The 20,995-nt window shown below is 40.8% G+C and overlaps 1 protein-coding gene across 1 annotated transcript; it reads left to right on the top strand.

Moving 5' to 3' along the window:
* The first annotated feature begins 206 nt into the window (after nucleotides 1–206).
* On the top strand, nucleotides 207–20,899 carry LOC111854621 (dynein regulatory complex protein 11). Its single transcript, XM_023832767.2, has 19 exons — nucleotides 207–394; nucleotides 1,204–1,531; nucleotides 1,621–1,740; nucleotides 1,993–2,184; nucleotides 2,684–2,755; nucleotides 10,570–10,775; nucleotides 12,075–12,159; nucleotides 12,467–12,568; nucleotides 12,772–12,847; nucleotides 14,084–14,190; nucleotides 14,586–14,672; nucleotides 14,823–14,884; nucleotides 15,087–15,169; nucleotides 15,557–15,664; nucleotides 17,035–17,234; nucleotides 19,239–19,325; nucleotides 19,517–19,694; nucleotides 20,027–20,265; nucleotides 20,364–20,899. The coding sequence occupies exons 1-19, from the start codon at nucleotides 384–386 to the stop codon at nucleotides 20,481–20,483; spliced, it is 2,463 nt and encodes an 820-aa protein (XP_023688535.2). The 5' UTR covers nucleotides 207–383; the 3' UTR covers nucleotides 20,484–20,899.
* Nucleotides 20,900–20,995: the final 96 nt, after the last annotated feature.

The raw sequence follows: 20,995 nt of genomic DNA, 5'->3' as shown, positions 1-20,995 counted from the left end.
ACTCAGATACTTTAGACAGGGTAATCGGGTTTGAGTCAAAGTTCAACATAAAAAAACATAAAAATAGTAGTTAATCTCATTTCACTAAAGTGTTTATCCTACACGTACTGATCGTTTCATGGCGTGAAATATAATGTATCCCCCTCTTCGGCTAGACTGCTAAATAATTCCCAGTGTGTTGTACTCATTTACCTATTTCCTTCTAAAATACACATTTAAATACGAGAAGGGGATCGAGGGCTTCCCAAATTCTGCACGTGCAACGGAGGACCCCGTTTCCATGCCGACAAGGCAAAACAAAATAAGTCTACTTACAGTACGTTGATCGACTTCAGACAGTTAACGAAAGAAAACAAATAAGAAAGTCCATATCATCTGCCATAATGTCTCATAGGTATGTATAAATATGACCAATATGTACAAGTAAGCTTTCGTGAATGCTTAAGTTGGATGAGTTTGTATTTATTATTGCCAGGTACTGCAGCGAGCTTACGCGGTGGCTAGATGACTTGCTCGTGGTGTAATCTCCAGTTAATATTCCTATCGGTAGCTAACGCGTTTGAACGCAAACCTCATAAGTTGAAACCATTGGCTCTCCAAGTAATACTGATGAATCATTTTTATGCAACCCACGCTTCTTTTATATATTTCTTGCAGGCAACTGCATCTTATACCTAAAGGATTTTTGTCTCTTTTTAAATGTGATTTGCCAGTGAAGGTCGAGTTATTATTTTGTAAATTGTACAGACGTGTATTTCACATTGTATATAGACCTGCTTATATTGCTTATATAGAGCTGCTTATATTTTTCTGGAATTTATTTTGGTATCACTTTATAACAAGGCTACCCATATAAAGAGTTTATGAATGGTTTATAATCTGGTTATTAATTAGGTTGTAACACTTTGTAAATTATTAAGACAATTTAAACACAGTTTTCTTTGTATTGAGTTACTACGATTTACAAGTGGCAAAAGGGAGCCTTATTGTAAAGTGGTACCGAAACCTTTATTTAAATGGTTGGCATAAACAATTGAACCAGTATATTTAAATCACACAGAAAGACACTTAAAGTTGTATTCTTATGATCGGTTGTAAGCTAAAAGATCAGGCTGAAAGCATACTGTGTCCTTCAAAAGTGACAAATGATCAAATGATCTTGTTGGAGATAGACTCATAATGGAACTTTGCCTCCTTTTCTAGCACCTACAATAAGATTTGGGCTGATGCCCAAATGGAACTGAGAAGCTTACTGACTCATGAACTTCCTGCCGAACCACTCCGCCCAGAGAAAGACAGGGTCATGTTCTTCCAGCGCCTAGCTGTGCTTTATGTGCGTTATATTCAGATTTTTCGGCATCTGGAGGAAGCCTATGATCAGATCGTTCACCCCCAAAAGAGGCGAATAATTCGACAACTGCTTGATGGTGTGATGGGTCGTGTACTGGAGCTCAAACACGAGATGGTGGAGAAAGAGTTTTCTGAGTACCACTACATGGATGATGTTATCCAAGACTTGAAACTCACACCGGTAAGATCAAGGAAATTCCATTGACCAGATCTGGATGAAAGTCAATGGTTTAAAGATAAAGGTCACAAAATGTTTGCATTTCATTCAAGGAGGACCTTGAAATACCCATCCCGAGATACTTTATAAGGGAAAACAGAACTGTCCTACAGGAGAGAAGTCAGATGCTATCCTCCATTCTCAAATCAATCGGTGTGGAAGAACAACCAAAAGTGAGTTGTAATCTATACTCTATTTTAAAAGATACAGCAGTACAGAGTTGAGAAGTTGTAGTCTGATTCACCATTAGCTAGAGTCAGTATCCATAACTGTGGCAACCCGATGCTGAACACCACAAAAAGAATAATTCTACATTTCAGCAGTAAGAATACTTGAATCCCCAACCTTGGAGGTGAGATGTAGAGAAACTACTGAACCACCAAGATATTTTTTTAATGACTCTTTCATTATCTTCTAATATACAGCCTGTGGGAGTAAGATCTTTGAATTTCGAAGAGGCCATCAAGATGATTCAGGTGTCAGAGAGGGCGCGGCAGGGCCGATTACGCGCTAGATTTATGAAAGAGATCCGTCAGGACGAAGAGAGGCAGAGGAGAGCCAAGGATAGGAACAAGGAATCAACCGCCCTTGATGAAGCTGCTGTCTGCATTCAGAAGGCGAGTCAAATCTGCACTAAACCATCAGGACACTGATGTTTCACTGCATATTTTAATGCAGGTACAAAACTTTCTGAGCAGTTTTTAGCAGAGGCTAAAACTAATAATGAACTTACTGAACTAGAAGTAATATTGATGCTTTATTGAAAACTGAATTAAGTGTTTTTGCTATTTACACAAGTACATAGGAATTCTTTAGTTTTTGCATATCTCATTTTGCTCTCCTCAGAGATGCATACATAGGTGAGAAGACAGCTTGGGTCAGAGCTCAGGGTTAGCCATTTAACAGGGGCCTCTGGAGCATCTTTGGAGAGTTAAGGGTCCTGCTCAAGGGCTCAGTGGTAAAGTGACTAATCTGTTGACAGTTCCGTTCAAACTGGTGGCCTTTTAATTACAGGCATAGAGACATTACCAGCTGAGCCACGATCCTAAATTAGTTTTGCTTCCAGAAAAATACACTGTGCTGGATCCGCTTTCATTTTTCTTTTATTTACTGTAGGTATGGAGAGGTTTTCTGCAGAGAAAGAAAATAAAAGAAGAAAGAGAGGATGAGTTAATCTTCCTGGGGATGGTGAGTTAAAAAATGGATAATGAATCTAAAACATAAAAACATGTCTCAGAAAAATAAAGGTTTTGAATCCAGTGTTTTCTTTGATGTATGTATCTTTACTATAAACCTTAAATTATGCAAAACAAAAGATGAATTCCTAATTGCTACAAATTGACATAACGTAACGTGTGATGGTCAAAAAACTGTGATGCTCCTAGGCTCAAGGCTTCTGCCGTCTTAGAATTTAGTGATCAGTGGTCATTGTTAACACACCTCAGCACACAGTGTGCAACAACGAAATGTGTCCTCTGCATTTAAATTAACCCATATGTGACTTTCGTGACATAGCAGGGGGCAGCTAATTCAGCGCCCGGGGAGCAGTGCTTGGGGGCGGTACCTTGCTCAGGGTACCTCAGTGGTGCCTTGCTGGTCGAGGATTCGCACCTGCAATCTTTCAATTACAAGCGCGCTTCCTTAACCATCAAGCCACCACGTGTAACATGTAACGTGTAACGTGCGTCGTTGCACTTTTATACTAAACTCAGCAGCCAATCAAATTGCATCACATAAAACAATTACGTGTTAAGGTTACTATTTCTTAAATCTTTACAAATGCAAAGCTATACAAATATTCAGATGTTAGAAATATAACTCAAAATTCTGTAAGAAATACTCATGAAATATTAAATCCAAATATTCAAATGTACATATTTAGTTACAGCACAAAAATAGCTCTAACAAATCCCGGCCCCTAATTGACTAGGCCTTAGCATATCATATAAAAGAGGTATATTCCTGGGACCACCTTCTCCCAAATAGATCCGCCATATATTGCACTTGGTTCCAGCGAAGTTGGGCTTAGATACCATCTTTAACAAACACGCCATGATTTGGTCTCAGCGGCTCAAGATCACTGGGATCATCCGTGCACTGCACTCCTTTCCACATCATTACTTCATTGATACAGGACTGGTCCAGTTCTTTTAACGCCTGTCTCAGGTCTCTCTGCGCCGACCAGATTCCTGCCATTATCAGAACGAATGACTGAAACTTGTCCTCGTCTGGCTTGGAAGCGGCATAGGGCTTTAATACACAAGTCTGTGTCAAGGGAATGGGCAACTTCTACATGCCCTGCTTTCACTCTCAGGCATGTGAAGAGCACACCATAACTCTTGACTTTGACATCCTCTTCTAATCTCGAAAGGGCTAAAATAATCCACGCCTGTGTTTGTTTTGGACAAATTTTCAATGGAAAGCATTTTCTTTTCCAGATTTTTCTTGCACAAAATCATTTGTTGTTTAACCACAGATTTCTGTTTTCTGGATAATTTTCAGACTGTTGTACAGTCTTCTCAAACTCTCTTCTCTTTTCACTCAGGTACTGCAATGTTTCTCTTAAGCGCAGAGACCAAGCGGTTGCTTTTTTCAGTTTGTGCCAACTGGAGTAATACACCATAAGTTGGTTCACTGGAGCTGCGTTGTCTACCATTGAACTTGTGCACGACATAGCAGCTGTCTTCACCTCCTCATCATGTTCCATCAGGCAAGCACACTGTTCAGGTTGCTCTGGCCACTCACTCTAATTCATCAAGAAATTAGGCCCTTGAAACCAGATCTTACTTGACATAAAGCTCTCAATCTTCAAGCCTTGTGACACCTGATCATCTGGGTTCTGAGAGGTGTTGACATACTTCCATTGAGCAAGTGTGGTAGCTTCTCTTATGAAAGAAACATGGTTTGCCACAAACGTTTTGAAACGAAGGGCATCATTTCCAATGTACTTTAGTATTGTTGTACTATCTGTCCAGAAGATTGAATCCGTCCAAAAAACTTGAAGCTTTCAACTCCATTCTGGGAATCGTAACCTGTTTATGAGGAGCAACTCAGGATTTTCCCATCACAAAACAAACATGTTTCTCTTCTCGCTTATTTGTCAACAGGAGATATGACACAATGCCATATCCAACTTGACTTGTGTCTGAGAAATGATCTAATGGTCTAATAACTAATTCTACCATGTCTGGCGTAGCTTCTCTGGTATTTTGTCATCCCAGCCTTTTTTCTCTTTACAGAGATCCCTCAGAATGAGATTAACCGGTAAGAGGAGTGAAGCTAAATATCCCATCGAGTCATACTCAGAACTGACAACAGAAAGGATGCCTCATCTTGTGCATGGCTTGTCTGGCAGCTGAATCTTGAACTTGAAACTATCAGAACTTGTGCACCACTGCACGCCTAATGCCCATTCCACTGGTAGTTCAACATGCTGCCAGGAATGGAGCACAGCAAGGTCCTACTGTTGCTTACCCACTTTGTCAAGTGAAACCTGCCTCTGGCACAAAACTTCGTCAGTTCCCTCACAAGGTTAACAGCTTTGTCTTCTGTGGCAACTGACTTCAAACAATTGTCCACATAGACGTTTTTGAGGACTGTCTGAGTGGCTTCCGGTGAAGTCACCGCACCTGCATCTTGTGCTGTTCTTCTTAGTGCATACGAAGCACAACTGGGGGATGAAGTGGCTCTGAACAGATGTACACACATCCTGTATTCGACTACCTTCCTATTCAGATCGCCATCTGGCCACCAAAGGAAGCGCAGCAGTTCTGCGTCTTCATCTGGAACCTGCCCCGGGAAGAAAATGGATTCAATATCCGCTATCAGGGTGACATGCTCCGATAAGGGTGCTCTCAGTTCTCTCTTTTTCGGATGGTACACCCCGTGGTGCGGGAAGAACCATATTCTACCATCACTGCGACTCAACTGCTCTTCTGGAAACTTTGCGGCATATCCCTTCTCAAGGATGTTGTCCATAAATCCTGAAAGAAGTCTGGATTCCAACTGAACTTCTTTTTCAGGGAGTTAAGCCTTTGTTCAGCTATACCGGTTACATGGCATCTTCACCTTTTCATCCTTCAGAGGCATTTTAATGCAATAATGGCTATCTGTAAGCTGTGCTGATGTGGTTACAGCATGCATGAACTGCTTGTCATGTTGTGATGGCTCTCACTTGTCATCACACTGGCGTTCTGGAAAATCGGCTTCTTAGCGCCGTATCAACATGTCCTCAATACTCATTACAGATATGCGGTTGACGAAGAAACTCTGTTTTTCAGCATCATCAGATTTCTTCTCTTGACATCTGCTGATTGGCCCATTAACTACCCAACCCAGAGCAGTCTTCACGGCATATGGTCTGCTGTTCCGGCTGTTATCTCCCACAGCTCTATAGCCTTGTAGGCATTTGCACCAATGAGAAGACCAATGTCTGAGACTAGCTTTGGGAGTTGACTCGATTCAGGTAAGACCACTTCTCCAAATCTTTCCTCTGTGGTATATTGACTTTCTTTGCAGGTATGTCTGGGAGAGTATACACGTTTGGCAGCTTGACATAATCTTGTCCATCTAAAACACACCTCCAGATCTGTTAGGACATAACTGCTCAATTTATGCTCTTGTGCCATGGTATGAAGGAGGAAATCTTTCTGCCTCAGATGTTCAACTTCTTCACCAAGTCTTCAGTGCAGAAAGTCGCTGTGCTTCCATAATCCAGGAATGCATAAGTTTTGATGATCTTTGTGCCTTCCTTGTATTTTATCTGCACAGGTACGATGGGAAGTATACATGCATTATTCCCGGCCCCAGTATGCTCACCTCTTCCACACCCTGCCAACACAAGCGCATTTGTTACTTCAGTTGTGCCCTGGGAGCTATCATCTCTACTGTTCTTCTCTAAAGTGGTACCTTCCTTTACCATGTGTAGGACAGCAGGATGCTTACGGGAACAGTCTGGGCTTGAGGCCTTTTTCTTAGTCCATAGACAGATGACCTGCTGTAAGGCAACCGGAACACAGCCCATGTGACTTCAAGAACTCAATTCTTTCTTTCAAAGGCTGATCTTTGGCTGATCATGTGGTTCTTCTTTCAGTACAAACAGGGATTTTGGAAAGCATTGGCTGACTTCTCCAGTTTGCCTTTAATGGTGTCCTTATCAGTAGCAGACACACTCACAGCAAAGTTGCTCCTTTTGGACTCATCTTTTCCTGAACTGGCCACCTTCTTTGAGCTTCCCTGGCTACCTGAGGTCACATCCAGCACATCTCTAAACAGCGGGTCATTGGCAACCTTAGCTTGATGGTAAACAAAGTCCACCAGATCAGGAAATCTGGCTCGTTTTCTTCTTTTTTCTTGAATGTCGTATGCAAAACTTCTCCATTTCTCTTTCAGCTTAAATGGAAGTTTGGATTAGATGCACCTCATGTTAGCAGGATTGTTCATCTCATCCATGTTGCCCACATCATTCACTGTATTACAACATCCAATCAAGAACAAAGCAAATGCATTCAGTCCTTTTCTGTCTTCTGACTTTACAGTATACGAGGCCTGATATAGGCATTGGCAATTGTCAGTTCATCTCCATAGTGATGATCAAGCAGTGCTCTGGCTTCTCTATAAGCCCTGTCAGGCCTCATATCCTTACAGCTACGAACGAGATGAAGTGGCTCCCCACTCATAGACTGTTCTAGATAATACAACCAATCTTGCTGGCAGTCGGTTTTGCTTTCAATGGGGTGCTTCAAGGCTCTTATTGAAGATCTATATGTAAGAGGTTCTCCGATGAACACTGGAATGTCTCTGTGAGGCAGTTGAAACAGACTTTGTTGTTTGATGAGCATCTCAGTGACCTCATTGTGATGCTGTAACTTGATACAGGTTATTGTTAGAATCAGACTGCTGAGCATTATCTGTCGCAGGCCTTAATGAAGATTTTCTTCCGACTGAAGAAACAACTGGTGCAGCTGTCTTTGGATTGAAAACAGACAATGGTTTACCAGCTCCACGATGCTCATAATCATCACTGTCACACTTTTCTTTTCTACCAGCCAAATACAAAGAGTCAGCTTTAGGCCTTGGGAATGGCTCTAAGAAATCCATAGACCCATGAGCATCTTCAAACTATTCATAAACTTTTAATTTGGCATTTGACGTGGCAAGCTTGGTTTCAATCTGCAACTCTTCCTTTTTTTGCTTTCAAGCGAACTTCTTCCTCCTCAAGTTCTTCTATTTTCATAGCTGCCGCTCTTGCTAACAGTGCTTCACTTTCTGCTTTAAGTTTTAACCGTGCTGAGCTAGTGATAGATACTTGAGATGCACGACTTGCAATAGAGTTAGCTTTAGAGACACTACATCATCTTCCTCATCTTGAGAGCCTCTTTTAACATTGACAATCCATTTACAGTATTAGTTTCTTGTATGAACACCTTTAATTCTGTATGTCTGCTTTCATGTTTCCTGATCACCCTTTTGATCATCTTCACTCAACAGCTCACATAATTCATCATTAAGACGGTTATACTCTCCAAAATGTTTTTCAAACTTCAGCAAAGCTTCTTCTTTTATAACAACATTGCATTCATCTTGCTTCAATTGTTTTATTCCATTCCTTTTCTTGGTTAACTGTGCCAGCTTTCCTTTTCTCTTTTAGTATATTTCTTTTCTCCTCTACAGCTCTTTCCGTAGGCTTTGGCGCCCTCTTTTGGTCAACAAATGCATCCACATACTTTTCTGCCATTTCGGTTCAATCATTAATCTCCACACGTAAACCAGGCAATTCCACCAATTTGTCACAGCTTCTAAACTCTTGTAATATATTCACAGCCACTTGTGAAATGAGTTGCTGGATGTGTGGGATCGTTTGGCATAAAACTCAACAGCTTTTTGAGCTGGATATCATGTGGATATTTACTTTCACTTTCCTCCGTTAGCTAGCTGACTAGCATCGCTAGCAGGCTAATGCGTGAGAGAATATCAGACCTGGTTCGTGGAAAGCATATGGTTCAGCCGACTCAAGGTTCGATGCCGTTTTCAATCGGTTTCGTCTTTGTGAGCTAGCATAACTATCTTGGGATGACTCTATTAACTTTCGGCTAGTCTTTTGACTTTTTATGTGAGTGCAGCGCCCTAACTCACTAGCCTCGAACTTCGAAGTTCCTTTACCCGCAGAAATATAAAAGTATTGAATCCAGTCTTTTCTTTTATGTACCTTTACTATAAACTTAAAATGATACAAAACAAAAGATGAATTGTTAATTGCTACAACTTTACATAATGCAAGGCGACGATCCGTGATACTCAAGGCTTCTGCCGTCTTATGTGCGTCCTTCCGCTTTTATATTAAACTCAGCAGCCAATCAAATTGCATCACATAAAACAATTACGTGTTAAGGTTACTAATTCTTAGATCTTAACAAATGCAAAGCTACTGCTCAATTGCCAAATATAACTCAAAATTCTGTCACAAATACTAATGAAATATCAAATCCAAATATTCAAATGTACATATTCAGTTACAGAAGAAAAATGGCTCTAACAAAATCCTTTACTAAATTTATTTTTAAAAGTTCCCCAAATATCATAAATTCTATTTCCTTTATGTATTTTTAAATAAAGGTTCTCCCTCTCTCCATCCATCCATCTATCCATCCAGCCATCTGTCCTACTGTCTTCTAGCCGCTTATCCTCTTTAGGGTTGCAGGGTGGGTCTAGAGCCTGTAGCAGGCAGCGTCGGTCATAAGGCTGGGGTACTGGGATGCCAGTCTTTCTAAGTTCAGTTCTTGCATTATGCAGAGACACGTCGATCTGTCTCTAATTTGGTATCTTTTGCCATTAGTATAAATTTCTACAACCATCCATCTATCCATCATCCGCTTTTCCGGGTCGGGTCGTGGGGGCAGCAGTCTAAGCAGGGAGACCCAGACTTCTCTCTCCCTGGCGATTCATCCAGCTCCTCTGGGAGAATTCCGAGGCGTTCCCAAGCCAGCCGAGAGACACAGCCCCTCCAGCGTGTCCTTGGTCTTCCCCGGGGCCTCCTCCCAGTGGGACATGCCTGGCACACCTCACCAGGGAGGCGGCCAGGAGGCATCCTGACCAGATGCCCAAGCCACCTCATCTGGCTCCTCTCGATGCGGAGGAGCAGCGGCTCTACTGAGTCCCTCCCGAATGACCGAGCTCCTTACCCTATCTCTAAGGGAGAACCCAGCCACCCTGCGGAGGAAACTCATTTTGGCTGTTTGTATTCGCAACCTCATTTGTTCGGTCACAGCTCATGACCATAGGTGAGGGTAGGAACGTTGATCGACTGGTAAATCGAGAGCTTTGCCTTTTGGCTCAGCTCCTTCTTCACCATGACAGACCGAAGGTCACGGTCCGATGAAGCCAACAGAACCACATCTGCAAAAAGCAGAGACCCAATCCTGAGGTCACCAAACTGGACACCCTCAATGCCCTGGCTGCGCCTAGAAATTCTGTCCATAAAAGTTACAAACAGATTTGATGACAAAAGGCAGCCCCGGCGGAGTCAAACCCTCACCGGAAACGAGTCCGACTTGCTGCCGACAATGCAGATCAAGCTCTGACCTTATAAGGTAGCCCGGCACCCCATACTCCCGGAGCACTCCCCACAGGACTCCCCGAGGGACGCGGTCGAATGCCTTCTCCAAGTCCACAAAGCACATGCAGACTGGTTGGGCAAACTCCCATGTATCCTCCAGGACCCTGCTGAGAGTATAAATTTCTACAACCTAATACCACAAAATAAAAAAAGAAGACAAGAAATTTCTTATTGTCAAATGATGCATTTGATGGCCATACTGAGTAATTACAGTATGCTGGCTGTTCATTGTTATTTGTTATGTTCTTTCTTCTGTGACCTCTGGTCATCAGTGTATCCACATAACATCCGCTTATATTGAAATTGGAATGTGTCACATCAGTCTAAGCCCACACACAGCTTAAAAAAAACTCAACTAACTTTGTTTATTTGTCTTTTTTTGTGCAAGAATTTTGGTCCTGATCACTTCCAACTGAATCCTTCCATCCTGGCTGCACAAGAAAATCAGGCCAGCAGACAGAAGAAACAAGATGACTATGAGGAGGACTTTCAGAAGTCCATCATGTCCATCATTGAAAAGCTCAGAGATATGGAGGGGCCTGACCTGAAGGAGAGCATGAAGGAGCAAATCCGCCAGTGGTTCATCGAGTGCCAGTAAGCCGTAGTTCAAGCAGAGGGGCCACCCTTATCATAAGGTGATGGTCTGTTTTCAGTCAGTGAGTGACAAAGGAGGGGGTACTCTGGGGGCCAATCAGCTTTCATCTGGGGCCAGTGCCCCTGTGGCCCCGCCCCGTACACATCCTTTCCATGGATTAAATGGGTATTTGTCACATGCAAGGTAAACAGTACATTAACCTGCAGTGAAATGCAAGGTGGTCAACGGTGCCATAATAAATAGTGAAAGCAAAAATAAAGACATAAAAATAAACAATATAGTAAATGTGTCATAAATAAGGAAAGTTATACTGTAAAAAACAGACCAGGGATGTGCAACACAGATCAAATAAAATGCAAGGTGCATAAATAAGGGGAGAATGTAAATCAGAATTCAATTACTGTAAGCATTAAGTAGTCTAATGACTTGAGGGTAGAAGCTCCTTCTGAGCCTCTCAATTCTCAGTTGCCAGTAAGGATACCAGTGTTTGACAGGCTGTGATGGACATTAATCTTTAATTACTTTAATTCATTGTTCCACCATTCTGACGTATGTTGTTCTGAATAAAAGCATCTGCTAAAAAATAAAAATGTAAAATGTTAATGCCACATGATTGGCCGATTAGATGTTTGCATTAGTGAGCAGGTGCACAGATGTTTAAAATAAAGTGCCCGGTGAGTGTGTGGTGCAATTATATGCAACCAAATAGAAATGTGCATGTTCATAAATGCTGGATTTTCAGGATCTGCCTGGGTGTGACTCATTTAGGAAAACATTTATTGAAAAATATAACAATATGAGTTTAGCAAAATATGCATGTTTCAGTAACACTTTGCTTGAAGCTGTCATCCTTAATGCATTATAGATACCTTCATAATGCATTATAATGGTCGGCATACAAATTAATAAAGCATTACAACTTCTGTTGAAAGCCATGAGTCATTAGTGTTGATTATATTTCATAAGCTCCACTGAAGCTCTCATCTATAGTGCACTATAGTTACCTTCATAATGCATTATAATGGTCAGTATAAGAATTAACGATGCTTTGTACTGCATTATGACGGTATCTATAGTACTTTATACATGAGAGCTTCATAAAGCATTCAAAATGTATAATAAACATAATGTGTTATAATGTGCTATAATTTGTTATAATGTGCTACAATGTTTGCCTTTTATACATATTTATAGTAATGTTTATTATGCTTTACAAATGCATTATAATGCATTATGATTCTGTTCATAGATTCTTATAGACATGACATTCATAATTAGTGTGACCCATGTTTCCAAAGTGATGCCACAGGCACTTTCCCAGACTACCCAGAGGAAGAAGATGGAGGGTCTGCATTAATATTCGCTGAGAAAACTCCACAACAGGTGGGTTACATATAAAAACTAGAAATTCTTATTTATACTCTGCTGCACATTTACCACTGGACCCTTGTTCCTCTTCATTTTTGACCATATACACCCAAAGCAGACAAGTTCATCAGTTTTAAAATATCATTATTTGAAGGCTAATCCTAGCGTGAATCAGTCCTAAATCTCTTTCTCTTTCAAAAATGATATATGCATATATTTCAGTAAATTTTAAATGACAATACATTGTTTTCTGTTATCTCAACCAGTTGATTATGTTTGGAGGAAATAAATATTCAAGTGATGGAGACAACCTTGTTTTCAGTTATTGGAGGAAGTAGCTGCCAAGGAAGAAGAGGAAGCAAACAAAAAACCCAAAGGAAAGGAAGAAAAAAAGGATAAAGGGAAGAAGGATAAAGGAGAAGAGGTATTGTAAGGTTTTGTAAGAAACTTATTTATCTCTGATCTCTTGACACTCGACTATAGACCCCTAGTTATGTGTCTCACCACTGACTTGAGAACTGGTTAAAACTGTGGTGTTTCAATAGCTGGTAATGTGGCAGGTGTGTGGTACTGTATATGGCATCAAGTAAGCTGGGTTATTTAAATACCTAATGCCTTCAAATGCAGGAAGAAGAGGTAGGTCTGAAAATGATGCCATCAGCTTTCCTTTCAGACCTGGAAACTGGATGCGGAACCTACCAGGGTAAGAAAAGTAGTCAGCCATGCTTTTGGGCGACCAATACATGACCATCCATCCATATGTCCATCCATCCATCCATCTTCCAACTGTGTATTTTGTTCAGGAATGCAGGGCCATCCATTTTCTATATTTGCTTGCTCAGTTCGGGGTCATAGTCAGTTTTGAAGACCAGATATCAAAATGAAATGCCACAGAAGCATTAAAAGGACCAACACTCACATGGACAAATATTATTTCATGATTTCCAGAAGAGTATCATTTTCATCATACTGGAAGTAAAATAATATAGAATGTGGGTGCAACTGATTCAGATGATTTAAGACGGTTTCCTGAAACACTTCTTGGCAGCAGGTACAATGATAAGATACGAGAGGAAGTTGAAGGGAAAACGTAGAAGGATGGAATAAAGACCTTGTCACGGACCCATCTGGGGGATCCCCTGTTGTGTCATTCCCTCCATGGCAGGGGATTCCTGCCAAGAGACCCTGTCCACTCAGAGAGAGACTGCGTGACCCACACCCTGGGATCGCCAGTGAATTCAGTTTGCGCGGCCATGTCTCTTTATGCTGTTATTATTTTAGGTCCAGAAGCATGTAGGATTTTTGCAAGAGTTTTTCGAGAGTTTTGCTCCCTACATCTCTCAGAGTCTTCCGGATTTTTTGATTGTTTTTTACCTTGATCCCAAGTTTGCTTTGCCCCTTTTTGGATCTCCTGTTTGCTAATCTCCCCACCTTTGCCTATTTACCAACTCTGATTGCGCCCGACGATTTGGATGTTGTTTTGCCTGTTTTGGTTATAAGCTGGACTGTTCAACTATGATTACTGTCTGCTGTGCTAATCTCTGCTCCCCGGATTTAGTCTGCATTTGGGTTCGTTTTTTTTTGCATCATCACAGAACCATGGTAAATGAAAACAGGTCATTATAATATATTCAAGGCCTGAACTGCAGATGAAGTGATCATATGAAAATCACTCAAGAGCTCAATAAGAAATCAAAGCAGATGAAAACATCTTCCAAATAAATGAACAGCAATTTTCTCATAGAAAATTGTCGTATTTCAGAGAAATTACAGTATTAGTTTCTGTTTTACACAACTTTAGTTTTAATATGAGCTAAATGCAGAAAGCGACATTGTGTTTGTACAGGTATGTGTAACTACGGCTTTATAAAAGCTGAGGAGTGCTTTGTAAAATCCAGACATTCTAATTACATTTTTGCCTTTCTTGTGTAAATTGCAGCTGTCTGGCAAAACCGCGATGAGTCAAAGAACTTTAATCAGTGGCATGAGGTTGAACTGATCAAAGAAGAAAAACGGAAAGATCTCGAATATGAAATCCGATTGCAGGTAAATCAATGTACAATTTACGTTTGAGCACATATATTTATTATTTCGACTGTGCCTCGGTGGGTAGGACCATCAGGTTGGGGCCTGAACCCCACCTCTGTTGTGTGTGTGGTTGTTTGTTCTGCCTGTGTAACATGGGGTTCCTCTGGGTGCTCGAGTTTCCTCTTGCAGTCCAATGGCATGTATTTAGGCTAATTCTTTTTTTTAGATTGCCCATAATGTATGATGTTGTGTATGTGTGTCTGCGGCCTGTGATGGACTGGCACCCCATCCAGGGGGAACCCCAGCCTTGTGCCCTGTGCTACCTGGGCTTGGTACCAGCCCTCCTCTATGTCACCCTGACCAGGACAAGCGTTTGGAAGATGGATGGACAGATATTTACTGTCTTTTTTAAGGTAGATGAGCTCATGAGACAGGAGCTGGCTCACTGGAAGCTGGCTGTGGACAAAGACAAAGGAGGAAACACCAAGGGAAATACGAAGGTAGCAGCGTGTTCTTTTTATCAGTAATGCCCAGTCTGGTCCTCGGGGACCCACAGACAGGAAGCTGGGAGGGAGCAAATACACGGACTGTTTTTTTATATTAATATGAGTGATTTATATGAATGATATTTGAATTAACTTTCATCCTAGAAGAAAAAAGGACCGAAAAATGAAAAGAAAAAAAAGAAAGAGAAAGACTTGACTGCTGATAGGTGAGAAAGCCGCCAGTGTATTAGCAGTAAGTGGGGCAAGCTTTTAAATAAGGGACTGCATTTCAACAAAATAGCAGAGCAGCAGAGGACATTAAGATCAGGTAACTTGTATTCATAAAATTGTAAATTGAAATAATGCCTTTTGCATGCATTAAATAATCATCAATTGACAAACTTTTAACATCACTGCATTTATTTACAGGAGTATTGAGTCGCTTTTTCATGAACTGGTTGAACAGGGCTTGCTGAAACAATCTAAAGCTGTTAGGCTTGAAGACTATATAGGTAATTTTACATCATATACAGTTATTTATACAACATGTATTTGATGTTTGTAATTTTGGGGTGTTCTGTCAGCATATTTGTAATATTTCCAGATTTTTTAATGTCCCCTTAACAAGCTTACATATCTATTAAAATTGGTTCAGTCATATATAACTATACGTATGATGGTATTTATCATTTTTACATTGTACACTAAAACACTAATTTATCAGGAAACAATATTTTATTACATAATAAGGTACCATTATTCATAGTTGTTCAAAATAAAAATAATGCTACCTTTGCAAATAGATGTATTTATTTGTACATCTCATTTATGTGCCACTTAAACTATAAATCCCTGCGTTAGAGGAATAACTCTCACTTTCTTCCGTAATTAACACACAGGTGAGTATAACTACCTGGGGACTACGCTACGACAGACGGACATCGAACCCATGCCCTCCCTGTCCGACGTGCGGCAGGTCATCGCTTTGAATGCTGTGTTGCCTTTAGGTAGGTACATGCTGTCACCGTCTATGTTAATCAATGTGTATAACTTGTAGAGATTTTCACGTCTCACATCTAATCATTTTCCAAAACTGCTTGTTCATTCTGGGGTCATGGGGGGCCTTGAGCCCATTCCAGGACGCTCTGGGCACTGGGAAAGGGGCACCTTGAACATGATGCAAGGCCATCACATCGCAGCACAATCACAATGATGCACTACAGGCAATATAGAGACATCTCACTGCGTGTTTTTAGACTATTTCTTGCAAAAGGGAGAAGGTCTGTGCTCCACGTACACAGACATCCCAGCTTAGGCACATTGATTTCAGGGAGTTAGATGAGGCACAACCTAGGAGGGGGAGGAGGTGCTGGCTAGTCTTAGCCCCCCCCCCCAACCTCACTCAGCAAATTTTATTGGGAAATACCAGAATAGCGTTTCTTTTTAAAATACAGTCAATACTGTAGACTGCTGTGTAATGTCAGTATGACAGTACAGAAAATTAGATAATGCAGAAGCCTAGTGCCTGGGGGTGCGCTGGCTGGGGGTGCGCTGACTGGGGGTGTGCTGGCTGGGGGTGTACCAGCATTAAAATTTGCCGCCCACTAGAAAGTGAAGGTAAAGTTTGCTGACTGGGTGTTGTGAGGTTGCGGTGGTAAAATATTTTGCGCTGCCGCTTAATAACAGAACGACAGATTCCTGGGCCATTTATGTTTGCACACAAAGCAGGAAACCCATAACAATGGAGTTCAGACCTCAACGCTACTGAGGCAACATGCTACCTGCTTAAACTTAATTGCTGTACTAAAGCATATATAACTATATAAACAGTATGCTAACTTAACTTTCAATGAATAAACGTGCGATATGGTGGCTCAGTGGGTAGCACAGTTGCATCCAGGATTGGGGGATTATGAATTCTACCTCTGCTGTGTGTGTGTGTATGTGTATGTGTGTGTGTGTGTGTGTGTGTGTGGAGTTTGACAGGTTCTCCCTATGGGGCAGTAGGTTTCCTCTGGGTGCTCCACTCATATAAAGACATACAGGCTAATTGGCATCTCTAAGTTTCCCATGATGTGTGTGTGTTTCCTGCGATGGACTGACTTTCTGTGCATGGTGTACGCCAGCTTTGTGCCCTAAATTTCCTGGGTGAGGCTCCAGCCCCCTCCACGACCCTGATCAGGATAAATAGTAGATGGATGGATGGATAGATAGATATATTAGGCATTGTATTTCTTTCTAGCATAGCTCCTCGCTTATTGACTAATTTGCTTAATGACCTAGTCATAGGAACAGAACTTGTTTGTTAAGTAGTGTCTGTAATTGGATTTCTGCTTTGCTTTTTTATCCCAACCGTTGATGTTTCTCTACACTTCAGGGTGTCAGGTGGTCCATGAGAAAGCACCTCTGGTGAAAGCGATACTACTAGCAGGTCCAGCTGGCGTTGGAAAGAAAATGTTGGTCCATGCCATCTGCCAGGAAACAGGGGCCAACCTCTTTGACCTCTCCCCTCTAAACCTTGCGGGGAAGTATCCAGGCAAGAATGGACTGCAAATGATGCTCCACGTGGTTTTCAAGGTAGTAGTAGTAATAATAATAATAATTAGGGATGTAATGATACCACAAATTCACGGTACGATATCGCGATAAAATGTTCACGATACAATAATTATCACAATATTAAACAAGAAAAAAACTCTTAATAATTAATAATCAACATGTTTATTTATAACATGTTTATTTATATCAAATTAGTTCTTCCTTTTAACATAAAGTGCTTCTGCTTTTCATTATTAGTGAAATATCCAGCTATGACCTTAAGCCTTTGCCAGAACTTAGCAGTAATTGTCCTTTGCAATGAATGGCTCAACAATGCATAGGCCACGCCCATACATACTAACACGCTAAATAAAGCGTGAAAACAGTGCACATGTAACACTTATGAACCTATTTTGGGTCCACTTAGTAGTGCTACTGGCCAGTTCTAGGTTTGATGGGAGTGGTGGGGGAAAAGATAATGACACCTCAAAATTTTGAACAGCAACCTTTAGTAAATATTAATTGTAGAACATAAAGAATCGTTAATGCATTTACATACATTTACATTTAAATAGAAAAAGTAAATCTTCCTCTTTATAAATTATGGATTTAAATATTGTTTGTTTTGGGTTCTGAGTCCAGTAGTTAAATCAGTTATTCCTAGTTAATCCTAAGTCTATATCTATAGTTATATCCTAGTTCAGTTTTGCTGATTTTTAACAGATCGTATAAAATAATTATTTTGTATCTATTAATAATCACCTAATAATTCCTTATTTAAATTCTCTATCCAGTATCTTTAGCACCTATTTATCTTTCCTTTAAATCAGTAACCTCCCCCCACATATCAAGCTCAAAATTCAACACGTATAAAGGGAGAGAAAATCTCACATCGTATACCATTCAGGCATAACAATATTCACGATATACTGTTCAATTCAGGCATAATAATGTCTAAAGGTTAATATACAGTTCAATTCAGTCCATCATATCGCCATCCAGCTATGAGCTCTGTTCGATGGGTCCCTGTTCGGCGAAGCACATGCATGAATATCCGTTCCAAATCTTCAGAAGTGTCAATGTAGGTCAGAAAAAAAAAACAATTTATCGTGTTTTAAAACATTTCTTCCATCTTCCTTTTCCGTTAGTTAATAAAAAAAAACTTGTTACAACACATAAGCTGTAAAATCAAATTTATCAAGTTTTCTTTTTACCGTATTCTAAATCCTATGCCAGCACTCGCTGCAGCCAGCCTCAACCGCTTCTGCAGAAAAACTACCCGCGCTCTCCAAGTTACTTTGTGACATCACCTCACAATCTGCATACAATCGTCTTTTTTCTTAAAGAGATAAATTATCATTTAGTACGGAGCCCCTCTGGTGACATAGGAGAAAATGTATATTGTGTGGCCACGAGATAATTAAGTGCAGGTGGCCATGAGATAAAACGCGTGGCCACGAGATTTCCGAATGCCTGGAAACACATGGACAACTTCGAGAGTGGATAAAAGTAAGTATAATTTTATAAATAAATTATAATTTTTTTTAATTGATAACATAATTGTGAGAAGATACATGTTAACTTCCTAAAGGCGTTATTGACAAATGCATTAGACCAGCATACAACATCCCGGAAATCTAACTCGTTCTCATGTTTTAAGGCCAGGCAATATTTTTTTTTTCTCCTATGTCACTAGAGGGGCTCCGTAGTCTTGTAATGGATTTACTTACCTATGTGGGTTACACACGGCCATTAGAGCACAAAGCATTTGTTAGTGTAGTACAGTATGTATTTTTTTGAGATGGAGCTTATATGAGCGAAATAACAATGTGATATCGTGGTTGATATCGTAACAGTCCAACAACGGTGTCGAGGTATTTTTTTTTATCGTGGATATCACCTTTATCCTTACATCCCTAATAATAATAATTGATACCAAGCCACATTCTTCATGATATGAGGTTCCATCAAAACATGTTATCTTGAAAAAATGTTTATCTCAGTTTTAGTACTACATCCCTGAGGTTTCTTTGTTGATCATAGGTTGCTAAGCAGTTGCATCCTTCAGTTATTTGGATTGGAGATGCTGAGAAGATGTTTTATAAGAAGGTCCCCAAAGAGGAAAAGGAGGTACTGTAATGATCTTTTAGGCTGCACTTACACAGATTCAGATTAACAAAGCACAGCATATACACATGAAAATATGCGTTATTGCAAAACAGATTCATTTAGCCCGGGGAAACACTCCTGAGTTTCAGGGTTAAGGAACATTTTGAAGTGTGTATATTGAGGATGACAGGATATTATTCTCCTCTGTGCAGTTAGACCCAAGGCGTCTAAAGAAAGATCTGCCTAAGATGCTGAAGTCTATCAAAGGTGGAGACCGTGTTCTCATTGTGGGTACAACACAAGACCCAGGGAGTGCAGACCTCAAATCGCTCTGCAAGGTGTACAGCAAGATCATCCTCATTCCACGACCGGATTATGCTTCAAGATATGGTGAGACAGTAGATAATTTATTGTTTTGCACCGTTCATTAAACTCCATTCATTAGATGCAAAAACGTTTCATATTTTAAATAACTGCATATGCATTATGAAAATGAATACCACAGAATACCAATTGATTTGCTGCCAGAACTGTGTATCCTGACATGATGGGTAACATGGGCTTTAATTCTGGTTCTGGTAAAATCTTTCTTTTTAAACGTTATATGGCTGTTATATGTTAAAAAATACTTTCTGTGGGTCACAATGCACGTTTGCTACTGTGCTGTGTCACTGAATTAATTGCAGTTACCGTGCCTCTAATTATAAATGCTTAAATCCTAGTTATGTGGAGAGAGCTGATTAAGAAGGCTGGTGGTGAGGTGACTGACTCATTGGATCTGAGCTGTCTGGCCAAAATCTCAGACGGCTACACTCAGGGTCACATGGTGCAGGTGGTCCGGGCGATTCTGACGGAGCACCGCCTCCAGCAGCTGGCCAAAAGACCCCTAACAGCAGCGGAGTTTGTGTCCCCGCTGGCTAAGACTGACCCCATCTTCCATGATGAGGAAGAGGCTCTAAAAGTAAAATACTTAACAAATACAATGTATCCTGCTAGCGTGCCCTGACTTCTGAAAGCAGTAATGACTGGAATCTTATGCTTCCAATCTTATCCCTGCAGCACTGGTACGCGAAGACTCCTCTGGGCAAGAAGCGGGCAAAGGCTGCCTCGGAAAAAGATGAAGAGGAGGCACCAGTTAAAAGTGGGAAAAAGTCAGGGGAAAACACCAAGAAGAAATAAAGAAAAAGATTAGGGAAGAAAATGTCTTCTTTTCATTATATCCTTGAATGTCACCAATGTGGTGAATATCGGTAATAGAACAGCATAGTGGTACAACCTCCTGTCGCTCTGGCATCAGTCTCTGCACGGCCGCTGTGATTGCATGTCCTGAAGTACACACCATCCACCGAGGCAAGGCTGACTGGATCCCTCCAAGAAGACGTCTGTTAAGGATTTTGTATTTGTGTCCACCGTATTGCCACCAGTTTACCGCATATCTCCACAATATATTTGTGTACCAATAAATGTTTGTCTTGCAGCGTCATAAATTGTCTCCTCTCCTTTGTGTTAGGGCCTGACCCTAGACCTGGTTGCTGAGGGCACATCCTGATTTTCCAGAATACAACGCATCCCTGGGTCAACAATAGCTTGCATTTCAGTCCTCTAAACAATCACAGTCTTCATGTGTATGACATCATCACAATAATGAAAGACAGTGTTTTCTGTTAAGTGGCAGGGTGCATAGATTTGTT

Source organism: Paramormyrops kingsleyae, chromosome 1 (assembly GCF_048594095.1).
Source record: "Paramormyrops kingsleyae isolate MSU_618 chromosome 1, PKINGS_0.4, whole genome shotgun sequence".
Taxonomy (NCBI): Eukaryota; Metazoa; Chordata; class Actinopteri; order Osteoglossiformes; family Mormyridae; genus Paramormyrops; species Paramormyrops kingsleyae.
Note: the sequence above shows the minus strand (reverse complement) of the source record. Positions and strands in the feature narration are given on the sequence as shown.